Source organism: Canis lupus, chromosome 1 (assembly GCF_011100685.1).
Source record: "Canis lupus familiaris isolate Mischka breed German Shepherd chromosome 1, alternate assembly UU_Cfam_GSD_1.0, whole genome shotgun sequence".
Classification (NCBI taxonomy): Eukaryota; Metazoa; Chordata; class Mammalia; order Carnivora; family Canidae; genus Canis; species Canis lupus.
The window spans coordinates 75,019,502-75,042,003 of NC_049222.1; the positions used below are offsets into that span (position 1 = coordinate 75,019,502).

Sequence of the window (22,502 nt, forward strand, 5' to 3'; positions counted from 1 at the left end):
TGATGAATGTCCATTCTGCCCATTATGGGGGCCAATGAGTCCTTGACTCAGCACCATCCCTTAAGCAGGCAAAGTGGCCATTTGCTGTCAACTTGTCAAGTGGACAGCCTTAGACCTTTTCACATTCCCATTCCTGCTTCTTTTCTGTGTCCTGTTCATCCCCAGGGCACTCCTTAGTAAACGTCTTATCAGCTGACCTTTATCTCAGTGCCTGGCTCCCAGGGAACATTACCTGTGACAATTTCTACAAAGTGTCAGGATCTATGCCAGGTGACTTGTATTTGTCATCTCTGTTATTCTAAACACACTGAGATGTTCTCAATGGTGGTTAGCTTTGAGAGTCAGGGCAGGGAGCCTCAGAGGTTTATTAACTTTCCCAGGGTCTTGTCACTTTTAGGTCTGACTGGCTCCCAAGGCTGTGTCTGGAAAGTCTACCATGCTAGCCACAGCTATTATGGTAAAAAAGAACAAGACATAATCATTTTCCATCATAGACCAGACATTGCTCTAGGCTCTCCTACCTACACATCATTCAGTTTTCACAGCAACTCAGTTGAAGTAGAGAGTGATATCCCCACTTTTACATATCTATAAAACCCAAGCTAAGTGACTTTCACAAACTAAAAGACAACATTGATTCTGGAATCCAGGCCTGATTCCAAAGGCAGTGACTTCTCTTGCCAGTAAGATTCCTTACTCCAAGTCAGAGAGCCATCCAGGGAGAGTACTAGATCCTGGAGGCCTTGAGACATGCATTTACCTACAAATAGCTCAAATTATACAATATCTATCAAACATATCTACCGCAAAGATGAGCATCTTTTTTCCAGAGTGAGCCTTGGAAATTTTTTCAAAGTGTCTCTCATCAACCTGGTTACCTGCAATAAGAGTGCTCATATAAGTTTTCATCCAAAGAATGACACTTGAGGATGTTGTGGGACAACAGGAGCAAACCAAGGTGGCCATGGGAAAACAGAGAGGAATGCTTACCCCACCATTGGGAAAAATGGTATGCTTCTTAGGTGACACACTTACAGTTTGTACTTAACTAGCACCTCCAAACAAACCACACCATAGGTTGGATTTGGGAGAGAGTGTTTCAGAGATCTGAATGCCTTAATGCCTTAATGCAGCCTTAATGCATGAAGTTTCCCCTAGCAAATGCAACCGTCATCCAGGCCTCTTAATCACACAGCCACTCAGTTCTGCTCTGAAATAAACACCGTGCATTTCTGATTTGTGGAATTGTTTTCCTCTAATTAAATGAAGGGGGGAGGTGTAGTTATTTTCAACTCTGTACAAATAACTACCCCTAGAAACGAATAATGTATTGTAAGTAGTACTTATTCTATTTATTGTACCGTCTATTGATATGTGTTGGACTTGTTCTATTTTGGAGGCACTGCCATGGTAACTGGGCTCTTGACAAAGCCCTGTGTCAGAGCAGAACTTGAACATGCAGAACTTCAGATAAGTGATGAAAATAAAGAATCAACCTCGACAGGCTCAGAAATAACAATTTGGGGGACTGTGCTTTGCTCCTGGGTATATCTGTACATAAACTTGGGAAGTTCCTAAGAGATAAGAGAGGCAGCCAATGGGATTTATTGGACTGCGACCTGGTCCTGAGCAAAATGGTAGAAGAAAGTCTATTTCACAGTCTCTTAGCACCCTTGACAATATGTGTTTTGGCCTTTGGGTCAGATCCCTGGTTTTTAGGAAAGTACAAGCTGGTGTTGAGTCTTCAGAGTCAGGGTGGTGTAGAAGATTGGCCTTGAGTCCACAGATCTGAGATGCCCTTACCTAGTTGAGGGGCTTCCCCAAACTGAAATTCTGTTTCCCACCTATGCACTTGGATGCCCTTGAAAGCCTAAAAGCTCTAGCCTCATGTTCCTCTTGACACCAATATGAAGGGGAGACAGGGCAGAGTCTGACGGATTCACCCTTCTCTGTAGACCTAGCAGGTTTCAGTGTTCCTGCAGGGAATAGGTACCTAAGCTATGCTGACTTTCCATAGTCCATCTCTGCAGGGAATGAGGACACCAAAGAAGCCACAAGAGCAAAATTCTTTTGTTCAAAAAGATTTCCCTTTGCAATACACTTAGGAACAGCAGTCTTGTCACATCTACGCAACTTCTCATTTCTAGGCAATAACCGATAAACCCAAGCAGTGAGCAGGTTCTGCGCTGCCTTCTTCATCTCTCCCTGGACTTTCCATCCCTTTCTCAGAATCCCTCAGCTCATCAGCTGAGGCTTGGTTCAGCTTCTGAGCTAGCCCAGGAAAGGAAAGGAGCTCATGTACCAATGGGCAGTGGTGGGCCCTTCTATGGAACTTGTCCTGGGATTCAGAGCCAGTGTGGACTTGTCTTTCTTCTCTTTCTTTTCTACTAGAACTTCAACCATTGCTTATGAATTCTATCTAGAAGTGAGATGGTTGCAATCTCTCAGGAACTGGCTCAGAAGGACTAAACATGGATAGTCTGGCAAGGCTCTATATGGTGAGCCATGGGCCCCAGAAGGGAGCCAATAGAAATGGTGTCATCTGTGCAAACTTACTGACTCCAAGAAGAGCAAACCTCTGCACAGGCAGGTAGAGGAGGGAAGGGACTTACCTGTTTCTTAGAGAAAACAACCTCTTGCTTGGCTGAAATAAAATTTGTTAATATTATCTAGGAACCCCAGCTTCTCATCTTATCCATCCCATGAGGTTGTTGCAAACTTAGCACAGAAGGGCAGGCTTAGTGCCACCTTCTGTTCTTTCAATCAGTGTTCCTGCAACAAAGCACTCCATGTCTTACCTCCTGATCTTTGACGCCCCCAACCCAACTCCAGCCCCAAAACACACTTCAGTTGTTGGCATTCCCATTGGCCCTCACTTGTCTCCAAGCCTTAGCTGGAGGATTTGGCCCTCTTAAGCATTTCCAAAGGTGAGGGGCCCGTGGGTCAGAAATAACAGATGTGGGGTCTGAATTTAGAGCAGATGCAGCTCTCCCCAGTCCCCTTAGCCTTTCAGTTTTCTTTGATTGATAACGAAGATCTCCCTTCCCTCTCTGATCCTACCTCTCTTTCTCTTTCCCCAGATATCCTTCTCCCATAAACAACAGAAACAACTGCCTTTCCACTCAACAGCCTTCTCTCTTGGGATCCTGAGTATTTCCAGTTAGGGGAGTCAGCTATCAGGCTAGCTCATGCCTTCCTTCCTCATTTAATCAATTCTTACTCCAGTTTGTCAAATATTTCCTTTGTCAATGACTGTTTGCTATGGGGGAGGGTGGAGCAGAGCTGGAGACTATGGAGGCATTGGGACAACAGGTGTGGAAATAGGCTTTGGCTGGTCATTTTAGGTTAAAAGGCAAGCTGAGTAAGATCTGCAGTGACTTTTATTTTTCTAGAGGGCAGAGTTCACAATTTGGTGGTGGTGGTGGGGCGGGGGGCGGCGGGGAGAAAGAAAGAAAGGAGTGCTTGAATGTCCACATCTGGGTTGAATATGTGTAAAGGCGAGAGATAGCTTGGAGGAAGTAGAGGACTGGCCAAATTCCTAATAAGCTACAGGAGGAAGACCAAGATGGGCCTCCGTATTTTTAGGGGTGACGGAACACTTCCGGCCTGTGAAGACTTGAGATGTTAATTATAGGACCTGTGGATGTCAGCAGAGATCTTTTAAAAGAATAAATGCCTAAAATCCCCCCAAGAATACAGAGCCAGTTTTAGAAATGGCCATCAAAGACAACAAAAGCGAAATGCGCAAATGCCTTCTACGCAGGGTGGTGCTGGGCAACCAGCTTGCTTTCCAGCCTCCCCCCCAAGCCGTTGCTAGGAGACGGAAGGGCTATACTTCCATCATCTCCATACTTGCTGGGAGATTGAGTAATTGGTCTCTGGATGTGCGTGTGCTGCTTCCCAAAATATCTCTTTAAAAAGATGTGAGAGGGATGCGGAGCCAGTAGGTAGGATGATGGAGGGCGGAGGGTGTCCCAAGAGGGCAGTGGGTTTCAAGAGCCAAGGGGGAAGCTGGGTGGGGGGAGTAGGGACCCACATAGAGGATAGAAATGGGGAGCTGTTCACAGCTTTTCCGGATTCTTTCCCATCCTCAGCCCTGTTACTTAGGACTGATCTCCTAAGTGGAATCTGGAAATTGATGGGGACAACTAAAATTTAGGGAGTAATGTGGTTTGGTTTCTTGTTCTTACTATTGAGATGCAGAAGGCTAGAAGAAATCTTTTAATTTTATTTAAACTGAAATATACACCCTTATTGTGCTTGATTATAGGTCTTGAACCCTGCTTTAGGGGGAAGGGAGTGAAGGAAGAAGTAGGCGTGCTGGGGACACACATGCTCACAGGCCACTGTGATGAAGAGAAAAAGGCAGATGCTTCAGCTCCAGGGGAGTCAAAGCAATAGGACACTAAGGGCCATAGCTGGAGGGTCTCTGGAAGTTAGGAAACCTGGGGATGAGCCTCAGCACTCTGCATGACCCTTCTATGTCTCAGGGCTCTCATCTGTAGTCTGACCAGGGTAAACTGGTGTATCCCCAAAAGCTGCTTCCAATCTCCAACTTTACTGGGTCTATATCTAGTCCCACTTTCTCTGCATAGCCAAAGGATGATATCCATTATTTCTTTGTGGAATTCTTCAGTAATCCCCTTTAATCAATGGGGAAAATCTAATTGATTCCTGTATTTTGCATTTTTTCAAAAATCTATTCAATCGACTGTTACTGGAAGTCTTTTTTTTTTAAAGATTTTATTTATTTATTCATGAGAGACACACACACACACAGAGGCAGAGACACAAGCAGAGGGAGAAGCAGGCTCCATGCAGGGAGCCCAATGCAGAACTCAATCCCAGGACTCCAGGATCACACCCTGGGCTGACGCAGGCACTAAATCGCTGAGCCACCTAGGGATCCCCTGTTACTGGAAGTCTTGAAGAGTAGATGTAGAAATGAAGTAGCTGACTTTTATACTTTATTATTTTCCTTCTGGTCACACTTTCACACAATACTTAACATGTTCAAAAATCTAATTTTTAATAGCATCACTTTTTATTTTTTGAGCCAAAGGAGCAGGGTGGAAAGAGACAGGGGGTTCAGGGTATATTGTCATCATATCCTGATCTTATAAATGAGAATTAAGAATCTGGGAAATTTTCCTTAAAGTCTCTGGACAGATGATTGAATGTTCTAAAATCCTATAAGAATTAGGAAACTCCCTGTCTAGTTCTGACTCTGTCCCTAATTTATGGGACCATGACCAGACCCTTATCTGCAAAATGGGGAATGGGGGAGGGGAAAGCCTGTGCTCCAATCTCACGGGAATGTTAGGAAGCAAAATGCCATAATATATGTAAATGTACTTTGGAATGTAGAAAGGGTGTACAGAATGTTCTGCATTCTTTTCACTGTGTGCCTAAGAAATTTATTCATTTATTCAGCAAGCATTTTCTGAGACACTGCTGCCACCAGGCCCTCATTAGGTATTCATTCACATGGCACATACACATGGTCAGTGTCATCCATCGTCCACCCTGTCCCACAATTCCAGGCAGAGTGACTCCCAATTACCACAAATGACTGAGTTCTCAACGACAGTGCCCTCTGAATATTAGACATTCTCTTAGGGTGAACCTTTGCATAGTGTGAAAAATGCTCTCAAATCAGTCCCCCGAGTGTCTGTCTTATTTTGTTCTTGAACACTCCCAGTGACACAAACCTCAGACACTTCACTTCCTGTGTTAATGAATGCCAGTGTCTAATCATTGTGCAAGCAGATGTTCCTGAGGAAAAACAAATAAAATTAAGGCTATCTTTAGGTTAGCAAACACCCCCACCCTTGCCTGAGCATGCAAATAAGCAATACCTTTCACCCTTTTTTTCTCTAACATCAGAGACAGCAAGTCTCACTGTCCCATAGGACATCAATATTCCCTTACTTCCCTTGTTTTTAACAGCATCTGGGGAAATTTTAGATGACCCTCAGATATAAGGGCTGTGGACCCCTATTTGTTGTCTGTTTTATCAGCAGAGGAGAGGAAACACACCTCACTTTTAATGTCTCTGATCCCTTCTAAAGTTACTTTTTGCTTGTGTCAAGAAGATTTGAAGCCTGAAGAACAGGTAGGGGAAAATGAGCTGATGTGAATAAAGAGTAACCATGGAATTGTGGGCTAGGCATTAGCTTTACCAGGCAGAGCTGGGTTCCTTGCCCTTTCTCCTGGGTATTTGGCAAGCATTCTAGAGTTTTCTGTAGGGGGATGGATGTGGGAGGAAGAGCACAAGGCAGTCATAAAGGGATGCCAAGTAATAATGAATAAGAGTTATTCTGTGCACTCCCAGGAGATTTGAGCCCATGGGAGGCAGATGTTGGTTCAGCACCAGGAAGTACTTGCTAAGGAAGCTTTGTAAAATGCAAATAGACTTTGGTGGGGGGATTGGAGAGGGGGGCAGGAGGATGTATTCAAACAAATTCCCTCTTACTAGGGCTGGACCCCCTGGCAAGAATGTCCAAAGGATCGCCCTCTGCAGCCCCTCCAACGCTTTGAATCTGTGATGCTATAGGAGGTCCTGAACAACCATTCTGATCCATATTCATCTCTATACCCTAAAGCTGGAAAATAGCTATTTGTCTCCAAGAAAGTCCTCGCTCCAAACTAAAAACATATTACATAACTTTGCAAATGCTTTTCTTTTAAGTCCACTATAGAAAAGTCCTGTGGTCAGGCGAACTGAACAAAAATAACCATCATCATAAAGATGTTGCAGAATTATTCTAGTTCATTCTAGATGTAGGAAATGGCTGACAAAAAAAAAGATAAATAAAAATCACAATATTGTCACACAAAAAAGATCAAATGGCTGGATAGCACATAGAGCAGAACTACTAGAATATTATGATTTAGGATAAGATTCATGGGGATAAAATCAGTATCCGGTATGTATGTTCCCAATTCAGATGCCCAGCACTCTTCAGAATTGCACACAGCAATCTGGTAGGACTGAATGTAGACTCTTGAAGATGAATCCTGACCTTGGGACTGTTGCATGATAAAGGAAGTGCTAGTGCCACCCCCTGCTGTGATCTAGGCCTGGCATGTAATAGCAATATGGAGGAGCTTCAATTCCAGCTGATCCTGTGGGCTCAGTTTTCAGGGTCATGGGCTGGATCCAGGTCTTCTGGTGACTGCAGTATGTAGCAAGCTAGCAGCAGGATGATCGTCATCAGAACCTATAGTTGCAGAACCACTAGCCATTCTTCTGGCATAACAGGGAGCTGGAGCCCCGGACTTTTAGTCCATCAGGACTGCTTGATTGACTGATTGCCTTAAGCATTGGGCCATAAATGGTTTCCATGAAGCTTTACAGAAACTTATTTTCTGAGAGGACATGTAGTTCACTTCTCAACTTCTTGGATACTGATGATTTGCTTCAAATCTATCTAGCTCTCCATCTAGCATTCTTGAACTAAATTTCCAGACCCTTCTCTGTCTGGCCCATTCTCTCCGAGTCAAGTCCAGGTCTATCACCAGATGTTTTTTGTTTGGATGGTTGAAATTTTGGGGCTAAGCTTTATCATCCCCTAGACGAATATTCCTCCACCCTAGCTGAGCATTAGAAACACCTAGAGGATTTTGAGGGAAAAATGTCCATTTCTTGCCCCACCTTGGACTAATGGAAACTAATTCTTTCAGGGTGAGCCTTCAGCTTCTACATTTTTCAAAGTTATCCAAGGTGATTCTGACCCACAACAAAATCTGAGAGGAACTGCTCTAATATTTATCTTGCCAGAAAAATAAGATCATGTGAAGAGAACACTCATCTCAATTCAAGGAAGAAAGCTTTGAGATTTCCAAGGAAGATGGAAGATTGAACAGGTGCACAGAGCCTCCCATCTTGTTCTGAATACATACATATGCTGGATAAATTATAACAGAATGAGAAAAAAGAAAAAAAATATCCGCAAGCCAAATGAAACTGAAAGCTAAATTAAAGTCTTGGAGGTAAAGTCTTGTGACGTTTTGTGAGAGTAGATAGTCACAATGTCTAGTGGATAGGATGTCCGGGAGGTGGTGGGGCTTTGGAGAATGGTTCTGCTGTGCCTGATGTATTATCCTATACGCAGAGCTCTTCAACTCTGACACCAGCACCACTGGATGGTGATAAGAAGTAAATTAGGATATTTCCTGGGTATCAATGAGCCATGAGATCCATGGCTTACCCTAGGAAAGGGAGACATACCCAGTAATTGTTGAGATTGACTTTGCCCCTGTGGGACTTTAGTCAAACATAATCTGATTTAAAGGAAAAAGAAGAAAGATGCGTTTCCCCCATTTGGGTTGGTATCTACAGATCCATATGTCCTTTAGGATAAAAGGCTGAGCTTGTCCATAAGGAGGTGGTTATACTGTCTGCATGGCAATTAACTTTAAAGTCCGTGTATAGATGTGACGTGTGTGTTCAAGTTATATCCAGTCTCTATGCTAGAAGTGATTAGATATTGTGACATATATAAGGACATATAGATATCCTATAACTGACATAAAGATGCAGTGCCCATGTGAGAAATGACTTGAGTAGTTAATTGGTATTTAAAATATTGTTACCAAACCGAGAAGTTTTGTTAATTAGTACAAGCGACATTAGAGGTTTTTGTAGGTATATGAAATGACTCAAATCCTCTGAAGATTGAGGAATTATCACAGGTAAATACAAGTGTCACCCTTTCTGCATGAAGGAAACAAAAGAATCACTTAAGCCCAGCTTTCTCATGCCAGAAAGGCAGCTTCCTGGGTCTTATGTTGTCCCTCCCTGTCACCTGATCTAGATATAGGCCAGATGTTCATACATCATTGCATCTGCCTTTGGGTATGTTTCCATGAAAGGACAGGGAGAGGAAGTTTTCTGGCCTACATAGCAGGCTTGTGGTCTTAATGATATATTATTGCTTGTTTGAATGAGTTTGGTCTAAACCGCACATTCATTTAAAATACCACCTGTAGATGGCAGGAGGTAGGGGACAGGGTTGTTAGCTGTTATGTAGCTCTCACCATGGGAGCCTACCACAGAACCTGACATTAGGGAAATGGCTAAATATGTAGGGATCTTATTGCAAAAGAAGTTCTAAAATCACCCCAAGTCTTAGAATCTTGTAAGGTGGCTCCCTTCACCTGCAGGCTCACCCTCCCCTAGACCGATGAGTGGTTGAGGGTGAGGATTAGAAGCACTAAGAAAGTACCCCAAAGACCTTGCTAGTGATGCTCTCTTCACTCTGGGTTTTGGCTTAGTGGATAAATGCTCACCTTGTCCCTAATGACCAAAGACCTCCTCACTCCCCACGTTTAACTTCCTAGAAACTCTTTAGTCTCCTCAAAACTTGAATCTTGGCATTGGCTCCCACAGATAAATAACCTCAGTCCCACAAGACTGGGCTGTTGAGCTACTTTCAAACAGACCCTAAACACCAAGTCACATGTCCCACCCAACGCCCACCTGCAGGCCTTCCCTTTGCCAGCCAGATGCCTGCATTTCTGCCTATTGCCTGCAGTAAGAGCCCTTGAGCAACAGATGACTGTCTTCCTGACAAATAGTAAGCACTATATTTACTGGTCAATTGATCTTGATCAAACTTCCTGGCAGGTTTCTTCACTTTTAGTGTCTCAGTTTCTCATCTGTAAACTGCATATAATAATAGTACCTGCCTCCCAGGGTTGATTTAAGTGTTGGGTAATACTCTGTAGTTGAATGGTGGTCTCCAAAAAGATATGCCCATGGTGTAATCTCCTGAACCCATGGATGTAACTTCGTAAGGGAGAAGATGTAAGAATCTCAAGAGAATGAGCTTGCCCTGGTTCTGCAGGTGGGCCTTCAATGGAGTCACCCATATCCTTGTAAGACAGACTCACAGAGGAGAGGCAAGAAGACGAGGAGGCAAGGTGACTATTAAGGCTGAAATTGGAGCAAGGTGGCCACAGGCCAACGAACTTCTGGGGCTGGACCAGTTGAGGAACAGATTCTCCGTTAGAGTCCCTGGAGGTAACACCTCAATCTCAGGGCTCTGGCCTCCAGGACTATGAAAGAATCAACATCCATTGTGTTATGCCACCCAGTTTGTGATAATTTGTGACAGCGGCCCCAGGCATTTGCACACATACATTACACCGTGGCATGCAGTAGGCATCCGTGAGGTTACTCATCACAGTACTGCAGAAGTGTTACTCTCAATAGGAAATTACACATCTTTAAGGGAGAACTATAGGAGTGTGTTTGAGGAAGAAGCAGACAAGGGCACTAGAAACCTTAACCTTGGATTTGGAATTTAAAGTGATACCATTGTAATTGTCCCAACAATGGGACTATCAGAAAATGGACTGGTGGAAGTGTGAAGCTTTAATAGTCCAGACTGGCTTCGAGCTGGCCAGTAAGTTTAACTTTCATCCTTCAATCTGGTTTCTTCTGGTGGGATAGTCTCTCCATCCCACAGGGACATGCGATCTGATTTGGATTTTTTTTTTTTAAATTTTTATTTATTTATGATAGTCTCACAGAGAGAGAGAGAGAGAGAGGCAGAGACACAGGCAGAGAGAGAGGCAGGCTCCATGCACCGGGAGCCCGACGTGGGATTCGATCCAGGGTCTCCAGGATCGCGCCCTGGGCCAAAGGCAGGCACCAAACCGCTGCACCACCCAGGGATCCCTGATTTGGATTTTTGAACAAGTTGTTTCCCTCCTTACGTAGCTTTGAATCCCCCAAGTCCTTGCTGATAGTGTTAACCTGGTCATATTTTTATAACTCAAGGAAAACTTTAGCTGCACCAGAGAGAGGAGCTTTCATGAGGCAAAGTTCCTGAGGAGTCGGATTTGGGGATAATCCACTGCCAAACTTTATGTTCCTGAAGTCTCCACCAGGAATGTTGCCCAGATGTCTCCTTTCCTCTCACAGGAGGTAGAGGGGAAGAGGTCAGACACTGGAAAACACAACGGTGAGATTCTGAGGAGAAGAGTGGGTGGGCCACCTGCTGGTGAGACAGAGACAGGATACAAGACCCCCGACAAGTCACCTGTATGTTGCTTTCCTTCACCTTTTTGATTTAGGAAACACTGGTTAACTGAGAGGCCAAGAGAATGTGGCATTTTTAATTTGGCTACCGCTCCTGAGCCATTATGATCCTCAAAGATGCCCCTACCGTGGGATACCATGATACACAACTTGTCTCTTGGCAGATTTCTTAGGTCTGATCCACTAGAAATCACAGTGATTCCATCTTCTCCCTCTGTGCTGGGCAACATGGTAGCCATGAGCCACGTGTGGCTACTTACAGGTGAACTAATTAAAATGAAGTAAAATGTAAAGTTCAGTTCTTTAGTCACCCTGGCCACATTTCAAGTGCCATCTAGCCACGTTGGACAGTGCAGATAGAACATGTATGCCATTGCAGAAAGTTCTACTGGACAGTGATGTTCCAGTTATCCGAGATAGAAGTTGAAAGTGCCAGGTTATGGAAGGATCAGCCAGGGAACTTGTTCCAAAGGTCACATACTCTTTTTGCCTTCAACTCATGAACCCTGTACGCATCTGCAGTGACCATATTAAAATCCAGACAGATAGACAGTAAAAAGAGCACACATGCCTTGTGAAAATGCTATACATTTTTAAAGTAATCATCATGTAACTTTTAGTGTCTCTTTTGGAGGATGTTATTTATTGTAAGACATCATTTTTATTAAATACACTGTAGTACAAGAGACTTTCCATGTCAGGTTGAGAGAAGCTGGTCACATGATTTACAAACAAAACTTTTTTTTTTTTAAACACTGATATTCTGGTGTCACTTTGAAATCAGCCAAGATGCAGTGGGTCTTAGTAAAGCAATGGACCTCAAAACAGATCGCAAAACAAGAACCAGTAAGTATCAGCACAGAGACGTCACATTAAAAAGAAAATAAAGCAAATAAAAAGAGAGTTCCAAATACCAGGTCACAATTTAAAGGGCAATATATCTTCAGAGAGATATTGAAATGTGTGTGTGTAAATGGCCTGGATATATACAAACATCTCTCCATGTACAGAAGCAGATGCAGAGAGTGTCCCACATCTCTAGGCAGATTTGTAAGTGATAGGTAATGATCAGTGAATGCAGGGAGCAATATTTCACAAGAATTTGGTCATTTGTCAAGGGATTACATATTTAAAATCCACATTTAATTCAAAGACCTCGTATTTAAAACATTTCCAGTTGTTTTATACATTATTAAAGCAATAGTAAGATATACAAGCTGCAAGATGTAGTAGGCCTTTATACATTTCATTTCATTTTCTCTGATTTTTTTTTCCAGTCCAAACATGTGGCTATTAGTAGCTTTTATTATGCTTGCTCCGTTACATTGAACGTTCAGCCAACCTTCACTCAGGATCCTTTTCATTAATGCACAGACCAAAGGGGGAAAAAAAAAAACCAAACACGGACCTGGCCTAGAATGCATAGACTAAAAGAATGACATCCCCATGTGTTTCCATTTCGTCTCCTGAGACGTATGTTAAGATGGCAAAAAGAGTTGCTTGGTTGCTGTTGTGAATTTCACAGTGTTTTGCCTGCAACACATATACACACACATATATATATTTTTTTGCTTTGCTTTGTGTTTGTGATGAATGGAGCCAAAAAAATATATAAGTAAGTGAATGAATGAATAAATAAATAAATACATACATAAATAAATACATAAATAAAAGTAGAAGGAAAAGGGGGCACAATGCAAAAACTGAGAATATTCAAGAGCCTTTGACTTGAGCAGCAGTGATTCATTCTAGCCCTAACAATGAGAAAATAGCCTTCCACGTGCTGTCATATTTAACTACAAATCCCTCCCAACCCTAATTCTTTAGAAGAACATTTGCTATCACAACCTGGGAGTCTCTGCATGCCACAATTACACACTGTGAAGGAAGTGCTTTAACCTTCATTAGCCATTTGAGGATTGGGTCACCAGCCATTCCCCATTTTCTGTAATGTGTCAAACCGAACTCAGCATTGGAAACAAAAATCCTCAAATGGGAGAAAAAGAGAAAGAGGGAGAGAGAGAGAGAGCAAGAGAATTAAGGGTGTGTGTGTATGGAGTCATTTATTTAATTAGATATACAGTTTAAAACCATTGGCATTATAGAAGATTTGCAAAAAGAAAAGGTTAAAAAGAAAAGTCTGTTCTTGACCAGGGGATCCTTTTGTCATGGCTCTTTGCAAAGGACAGCATTTTATACTGTTGTTGCTTTGCATTCCCACTCAGACACGGAAATTCCTAAGAGTCGCTCGCCTTGTGGTGAGGTCTTGGACTTCTCACCACTGACTTTTGAGACACTGGGTTCCCGACATTCTGATTCTCTTCTGGAATGCTTGGACTCTGAACACAAGTGTAAAGGGGTCACAGTGGGACAAGGTGAGCATGATACAAATGTGCAAAAAGATGGAAAAAAATCAATTTTCCTTTCCTGGACCTTTACATAAGGAGATCTATTTCAGTCTGCATTCTCCTTTGCAAGGAGCCAGGGAAAGGACTCAATGTAGTGGGATGGCTTTGATTCAGTTGTTTTGGGAAGCACATTACCTTAAATATGTCTTCCACCCATGCAGTACTGCACAGAGTTGAAAAGTGCGATGTAGTCCTACCCACATGGAGAATGGAAGCACTAACCGCAATAGGGCATTAAAAAGTTTTGGTTATTTAGCAGATTTTAAGCAAATTATTCATACTGCACCCTACTTAGAATTATCTCTATTACTGTGTGCCTAAACATTTATACATAAGCACACAGACACACTGTGCCTGTGTGTCTGTCTATGTATAAATCAAGTATTTATAACACACATATAAATACATGAAAATACCACAGCGTGGATGTGAACACATCTGTATAATGTGAATTCTGATATGATCTTCTATAGCATAGTTCAAAATGCTTTCTAAATAAGCCTGATTATGACGCTGGTTCAGTATACAAGGACTTCACTGAAGCTATAAGCATGATTATATATCACAATATTTCAGCTGCTTGTCATCTCAGGTATTTCATTTTGTTCTTCCAACTTCATGTCCTGCTTCATGAATTTATCACCGTGCTTGCTTTCTTGGACTGTTTGTCTGAATCCGGGAGTCTCTAGTGGACAGAATCATGAACTTCAGAGTCAGAACACTTAGATCAAATCCCACTGGTGCCAGAAGCAAGCCTGGAGATTTCTAGCATGCCACTTAACGTCTCCGAGCCTCCATTTCCTCATTTGTAAAAAATGGGAATAATTTGCTCACAGGTGTGAAAGGTGCTGGAAAACTATGAAACACTTTGTAAATGGAAATGAGTGGCAAACTGAGCTTGGGCTAGAGAATTAGTTTCATCCCTACTGCTGTTGGAGTTTTTTACAAATTTGGTAGCAGGCCATATTCTGTGATCGGTACACTTCAGAACGAGGATGTTCCTTTTCTAAAAATCAAAAAAGCATGAGAAGAGGAGATGGTAGAGGAACAGTGATAACTATTTTAAGCTATTCTGTGGTTCATCCAATCTGGTATTCTTTCAATGCGAGACGTCTCTGAAATCAGTACCTACTATTGAGACAACAGAATAATAATAATAATGATGATGATGATGATGATGATCAGCAATATAAATAACTATAAAACTTTGCACTTGCATAGAACCTTTCATTTCAAGACCTTGAGGGGCCTGTCAGAAGGTAAGCAGATTTTTTGTTTTTGTTTTTTGCTTTTTTCCTTTAAAGGAAAACAATATCAGAATGGAATAGAATGCTCCCATCTTCTCATTTGCCTTAAATAAATCCTTGCTTTAAAACTGCGCAGCCCTTCTTGAATTTGATCCCTTAGCGTCTTTACCTCCTTTGCTCTCTTATCGAATAAAAGGAATAACTTGCAGCTTGTCCCCCCCCACCCCACCCCCGCCCCCGCCCCGCCCCCAAGCAGCTGGCCGGTCACGCAGAATGACAAACCTGTTCAGGTGTTCAGGTCATCACTGATGGAATCTAGAAAAGTTTTGTACAAATCTGCCCCTTCTTTACTGCTTCCCAGAGTGCCACAGTGTTTTAACAGTACCATGGGTCCTTAATAGGATATATACGTACAGGTATATATCATGGAGATATGGCTTTCATTATGTTTTTATGTGTGTTCTGGAGGGTTTTTTCACCGACAAAGAGAACAATCAATTCAAGTCCCGTGTCTCACAGGCCAGCGCAGAACTCGAAGGGACTGGAGGGTTCGTCTTGTCCAACTCCCTTCACTTGGTGGCTGATGCTACTGCGTTTCCTTTCATTCTCTGTTAACCAACACTTTTGATTTTTTGAGAACTGGCTTTCAAAGCCTAGAATGGAAAATAAGGTGCTCCGGGAATTAAGGGCGCAAGCAAAACTGAAACAGAGCAATTGCACCTTCAGAAACAAATACAAAATAAAATGTCCTAAGATGAATTAAAATCACTCACTTTCAATCTGGCTTGTGTTATAAAGATGTCAAGTTAACAAAGTTCCCCTCACAGAGGGTAGCAAGTTTTCTTGAGGAACAGAAATATTTTTCTTCCTTGGTAAAACAGATCGTCCAAATAATTGTAAATTTCTATTTAAATTTACAACCTTTTTTCGCAAAACCCACGACTATACCCAGAAGCACACCTCCAAAGCTCGGTCTGGGCATAGCTCCCCATTGGCATGCTGTGCCTGATTTTTAAAAAATTTTTACTTGTTTTAATAGAGTGGGAAAAAAAAACAACAAAGAACATACTGACAATGGAGTGCACTTGGAATGAAACCACTCTCCCAACCAGAGCCCACACCCAGACCTTGGCCTGTGCACACTGGACATCATTGCATGTGATGTCCCCAGGGTGAGGTTTCTTTGCCCCTCGGGGACTGAGTTTGCCCTTCCCAACAGTCCTACAGTCCAGTTGATGCAGATGAGGACATCTAGGCTTCCATAAAACCCATCACCACCATATGACCCAGAGACATTTATACTCAGCTAATGAACTCCATTAGCTTCCCCTAATTATAGAAGTTATACCTCTTATGGATCTGCTCTACATATCAGGGGCACGACGTCTGGAGCGGTAGTTTCTGCACACAAGGTATTAATCGACGAAGACCATGCACAATTTTGCTTGCACAGTTTAAAGGACAGGTGGGATGGAGGGCAGGGTTCAGAGGGAAGTGCTATCTGAAAAGTTCAATATAATGCCTCCGAATTTATAGCTTGTCCCATCTTTTCCAAGTCTTTGGCTTTCCCACCTGACCCTGAAATGATCTCTGGACAAGAATTCACCCATTTTCAGCTGAACTCGACAAAGGTTCAGTGGACAACACTTGGAAAAACAAACCAGTGCTATCACCGTGACCTGCAAAGACAAGACTGTCCCGACGTGTGATGCACCATCTTGCGTCTCATGGAAGCCATCTTTTCTCTCAACTACACTCTAGTGTTTCTGGTGATGGGAAAAGAATAGTCCATGGCACAGAGTTCAACAGTCTTTTTACTCCTCAGAAAGCTCCTCAGGGGAAGGTGCCGAATACATTCCTCCCAGCTAACAATCGCTGGGTTTTTCCTAAGTAGGGACCGACGCCAGCTGATCCCAATGGTTGTCTTTGTTCCTCCCATACTGTGGTTTATAATAAATCTTCTTTCTCTCTGGTTTTAATCTCCCATAGATAAAGGCTTCCCATATTAAGCACAAGTTTTCCTGTTTCATACACAGGCTTAAGCCATCCAAAACCAATAAGAACAGTAATAATAATAAATAAATAGAAGTGAATCCATAGAAACTCTCGATGTCTGTACAGCAGAAGTGACAAAGTTTAAGTCAAATATTTGTTTTCCCTTTTTTTCATCCACATCAAAGGCAGGAATACAACAAGGCATTGTTAGTTGTGGTGGGCAAACTGGAGTGTCTGCTGATATAACAAATTAGGGTTGTTAAGGCCTTTGTCTATGCAGAGTTAATAGTAATGCAGAAGCCAGATTGATTCAAAAGAAAGGGAAAGGACTATGAAGCAAGGAAGACCAAAAAGAAAAAAAAAAAAAAAAGACAAGAGAAAAAAAGAACAAAAACTAGGGAAGAAACCAAGGGAGATGGAAAGAGAGAAAGAGACAATGCCAAAAGAAGTCCATACTGTGTCTACGGATGGAGAAGTGCACATGGCTTCCCTCTGAAAGCCTCTCGGTGTCTTTGTTGTTAATACTGTCGGAGTGAAGAACAGCAGATTGATGGCATCCAGCGGCAGCTAAAAGACGTTCATCCTCTCGGCCGATCTGAGGAGGTGCTTTGGGAAGGATCGATCTGGGAAAAGGGGCCCTAGCCTAGAATATCCAGGTAGACTGGAGATGCCTTGGCCAAGTTCTGAAGGAGGGTGTGGATACCCTTGATGTTTTTCCTCATATGGGGCTCCCGCTGCCAGCACCCCAGCATCAACTCATAGACCTCCTGGGGGCACGTTCTAGGTCGCTGCAAGACTCGGCCCTGCGTGATGCATTCTATCACCTGAACAGGATGGAGATAGAAGACAGAATCAGCCAAGAAGAAAAACAAAGCAGATAAAGCAAATGTTATCGCAAGGAGAGGGCTGCTCTAAAGAAACCCACTCAGTGTTCACTTTTTTCTGGAGGAAGAGAGCAATTATTATGGGTCGGTAAATCATGGTTAATTTCATTGGTTTATGTCTCTTTTTCTAGGCACACTGAGGTCACCAAACTGATGGAGAAATGTTTTCTCTCTGTGGGATGCTTCCAGACCTCACACTGTAATTCCAATGGATTTTAGCCTTATTGGCCTGAGATGGAGCCTGGAACTTTCATGTCAAGGTGCTGAGGCAACTCCAAGCTGTAGAAATGAGTGGAGTTGGGATAAAAGACTTCTTCAGATAAAGCCTGAAGAAAATGTGAGGTGCCTGACCAAGAAGCTTTGCTCAAATATAGATGTAGTTGCAAAAGAATTGAAATATGAAAATAAAACACTAGAATGTTCTAGTGAGATGTGCAAAAAAAAAAAAAGAAATAGAGAGAGACTTGAAACCTTATTGGAATACTACTAGCTGGACTCTGAAGGTGTGAGAGTGCCACATCTGCTATTAATCTACCAGATGAGCAGCACAAGTGATTTTCAGCCTCATCACTGGCAAATCCCAGGTGTGCCAGCAACAGCTTTTCTTTCTCTAGAATGCTTCAATTCAGCGAGTGACTATACTTTGGCCATGACATTTTAGGTACAGAGAGGCCACATGGGAGGTGCTGCTCCCAACAAAGCCACAAAACTTTGTCTCCTGGCCTCTAGCCGAGGGACACTTCTTGACACCAGCCTTTGGGGGGTCTCACCCAGCCCACAGCGTACCTCGTTGTTGGACAGCTGGTACCAGGGCTGTTTGCCGTACGTGAAGATCTCCCATAACACGACTCCCAGGCTCCAGACATCACTTTCTGTGGTGAACTTCCTGTACATGATGCTCTCTGGAGGCATCCAGCGAATGGGCAGCATTGTGTGGCCACCGACCTGGTAGAGCAGGGGTGAACAGCAGGCATCAGTCACCCAAAAACAAAGTTCCCATCACCAGGGAGAAAAGTGTATACTGTAAATGGGGGGGGGGGGACTTTTTCCCTTTCCTTTATTTGTATTTATTAATTTTAATTTTAGAATGTATTAATTTATAAATACAGGAAATACCATTTCTTTGTAAGAAACAAGTAACAGAGAGGGCAAAGAATGGTCAAAATATTTTTTTTCATATTTTTTGCTATTCTTTCTTTCTCAAAACAAAATAGAGCAGAGAATACAACAGGTGGATGTTCATCCTGGATAACACACACACACACGCACGCACACACACACGTGCTTTCTGGTATGAAGGTGACTCAGTCTTCTAAATAACAAGATCACTCCAACTAGGAAAGAAGTAGGAAGCTGTGTCCAAAATGACCCACCAAGTGACTACTTTCTTAGCAAGGCCAGAACTTCCTTCACTTAAAGTCTTAGGATGAGTGCACAGTGGTGCCTCAAATACCCTCACATAATGTGGCCATGGGCAGGGCAGACATGATTACTCCCATTTTACAAGCGACTGAGATTTAGGTTGCTATGGACACAAAGCAGTCAGGTTTTTGGACCTTGAGCTAAGGACTTGCCTCTACTACAATTAAGCTAGTGCACAAAAATGAATAAATACAGTTTGGGGAAAGTTCATTTGAGTAAACACAGTAAGGCTGAGGCATTAGATGGCAAGAGCCTTAGCATAGGCATAGGGTACTTTGTTTGACAAGGACACTTATTTATGATTTCGGACTTCCTGGACAAAAGTTAAGAACTTCATGTTTAGGTTTGCAGCTGATCGGTGCTGCCTGATTTCAAAACCACGATGACATTTCTGCATAGTAGCCCGATGGGTGGTGAGTTCCGGTTTTCGTGCTACCAGCTGAGACACACTGCAGCGGCAGATGAGCACACAGACAGCAGGACTCAGACCATTCATGAGCCCCTCTGTTCTTACACTGATGCCACATTGAGTTTCTGCCCAGCTACAATCATCAACATCCATTTCTGACTCATTAAAGGAAAGAAATGGGCTAACGGTGCCTGAAAAATGCTGCTCAATTACTGAGCCCAAAGACCTGCGAGTGTCAGAGATGTCTAATATGCTTGACGATTTCTGATAATGCTCTTAGCATCAGAGAAAGCTTGAGCATCAAAGGAGGAGAGTGTTTTGTGGGTTTTTCCCTCCATTGTTCTCTGTACAAGGATTCCAAATTTGACAATAGGGAAATAGATTCCTGGGACAAGGGAAAGGTGCCCCCATATCTTTACTGTTCAGCTTTGAACACACCCAAAGCTCAAACACTAAGTAGAGGTGGATTGCCTTCAGTCAGCTTTTAATTTCTTTACTGGCTTCTCACCATGTTGTGACAGGTGATCACTGTTCTATGGGCACAGATTTCCTTCACGGATCTGCCTGGACATGCATGAAGGTGATGTCAATACTTACCATCAGGGTTGATATTTATATTACAACCTGTGTGACACAGGCATTGACGAACCAGAAAGGACACTGGTGACCATGTCAGTGCAGCCATTGGTGCTGCTGGCTTGCTGAGCTCCCAACCCTGGAACCTCATGTGCCCAGGACTTTGGGAAAGGAAATCTGCCAATACACAAGGAGTTCCCAATGTTTCCAGAGACTCACAAGCACTCAGGGCACCGAGGTGGGAATGATTAGTCTCAGGTGTTGGCGACCCACATACCAGCACCAAGGAGAAGCTTTGTGGCATGCAGGGAGCTACATGGTGCAGACTCTCATGGAGTGAGAGGGCTCTGTGCAGGGTTTTAGTGAAAAACACATATTTATTTTATGGGAATATTGCAATCAGAATCCAGATTTATGATCAATATATAGTTGGTCTTTGAAGGATAAAAAGAGAAGTAGGATGTTATGGACAAACATGTGGTAATCTTTTGGATCCTGGGCCCTCACAATACCAAGAGCAGCTCCCCACAAAAGTTCCTAGGTCAGACATGTCAAATACGCTGTAACCTGTAACTTGTCTTGCTTCTTGGAGAGTCATGATACAGTCTTCTTAAAGTGTTTCGGGAATTTGGTGGTAAAAGAAAAAAAAAAGATTTAATTTTATTTAACTTAGTGAATTAAACTAACTTGAATGTGTGTTTGTGGGGAGAGGGGGAGAGACAGAGAATTGCTTCCATACGTCTAGAATCAGACAGCTAAAAACACAGTGTGGGATGTGTTAACCTAGCAAGATACCATGCTTTCTACATTCCTGTGTATTTACACTGGTAATGCCATAGACAACACTTAATTCGAGATGTTAGAAACTGGGTTCCAGAGCACTATTTCCTAGTTGGGTGTCCTTCACTAGTTGCTCCAGCTATGAAATGTAAATAATAATTTATGCCTCCCAGGGATATAAACAGTCAAATATACAATATTTGGGGAAGTGCTTTATAAATTCCAGCACACTAATGCATCTAAGGTGTCTCTTCCTTCCCTGTAACCTTTACTATCTTATCTCCTCCATTCTGGAGACATTACGAAGAGCCAATGCACACGCCTCTCCCCTATGCCTCGCTTTGTAGTGACAACTGCTCTGGGGCTCCTCTGATTATGGCGCTGATTCTCCTGGTTTCTCCGTCTTGTGTTGCTAATGGCCAAAGAAAAAGCTCCTGTTTCCTTTAAGGGAGAAAAAAAAAGATTCCAATTTTGATTTACATGTTTTCCCATCTGATCATTTGTTTTATGCTTGCAGTCTCTTTGGGACACATTTTTCACGTTAATTCTTTCAAGAGTCCCTTCTGGGATTTCACACACGCTGTTATAAATAATGCTTTCCTTGTTCTGATGTCAAACGGGTGAGTGGTGGGAGACTCTAATAAAAGTTCAGACAGGGTTCACAAGTTTTCTAAACCCATTTAGAACATTTCTGAACATTTCTTTTGCAGGCCTTTCTCAGGATTTTGGAGCATGTCACAAAAGTAGACCAAGAAGTGGGGGGAATAGAGTCACCGTTGTTACAAATTACTGTCACATTCCAGTCACAGCAACTGGATAGCTTTTGGACTTCACAAAGCCACATACTGCGTGGCAACAAACACAATGAGGCATTTATTTTGCATTGTGCCACCTGGCAACTTGCCCTCACACCCTGGCTTCAATATTTGTGAGATGGAATGCCATCCCAAGTATGACACGGGGAGTCAGAAGTGCCGCTTTGAGTGCCGGGTGAGGCTTTCCAATGATCCGGGCAGGTCAGGTGCATGCTCGTCACCGAACTCACCAGACTGAAATGATGCCAGATGGGAAATCCAGGTAGCTGGGGGATTGATTGTGACCTGAGATTTTTATTTTTCTTGACCCAAGACACTGAGGTTCTAGTACCTACTATGCTATTAACTAGCTCAGCTAAGTCTTTTCAGGTCTGGCATACTGGTAAAATATGTCAGGTTAGACCAGCTTTTGATTATTTTTAGCACAAAACACAGTGGTTCTGTAATCGCGCACCACCGCTTGGCCACCATAACCATCCATCAGCACAGAGTCATTCACTTTTACAAAGGATTTCCACTCAAAGAATTTCCACCTGAACCCAGTAGTTGTCCTCAGGGATAGACACTGATTTGCCTTCATATTGCAAATAATGCACCCAAATTCCAGAGAGTTTAAGTAGCTTACGTAAGGGCACACGATAATGTCTGCCCACCGGACATCTCGTACTGGTTCTCATGGGTCACTCTGTGTGTCTGGCTTCTGCAATCTCTAACACAGGCCCTGTGTTCAGCCCCCAGGCCCAGTTGTGTGGCGCTTCACCCAGGCCGGACCTACTCATGCCTCTTGGATGTTTGATCTGCTTTCCTTTCTACCTACTCTCCAAAGATCTCCTGAAGACAAACTCAAATTGCACCATTTCAAAGAACTCTCTATCCTGACCTGGTTCAGTTTCTCCAAAGACAGTCTGGTACCCCT

The 22,502-nt window shown here is 42.9% G+C and overlaps 1 protein-coding gene and 1 long non-coding RNA gene across 4 annotated transcripts in view; one reads left to right on the forward strand and one right to left on the reverse strand.

The window, feature by feature from the left end:
- Positions 1-3,813: 3,813 nt before the first annotated feature.
- Positions 3,814-22,336, forward strand: LOC119870817. The gene is made up of 3 exons (XR_005354049.1): positions 3,814-3,947; positions 7,687-7,995; positions 22,318-22,336. It is a non-coding gene; the product is annotated as an uncharacterized LOC119870817 (long non-coding RNA).
- Positions 15,715-22,502, reverse strand: part of NTRK2 (neurotrophic receptor tyrosine kinase 2) — a 327,349-nt gene continuing 320,561 nt past the window's right edge. For all 3 annotated transcript variants that reach the window (XM_038526948.1, XM_038526949.1, XM_038526952.1), the window contains 2 exons: positions 18,371-18,529; positions 15,715-17,524 (listed from right to left, as the gene is read on the reverse strand). In XM_038526948.1, coding sequence (XP_038382876.1) covers positions 17,339-17,524; positions 18,371-18,529 — 345 coding nt within the window. In that variant the 3' untranslated portion in view covers positions 15,715-17,338. The remainder of the gene's footprint in view (positions 17,525-18,370; positions 18,530-22,502) is intronic.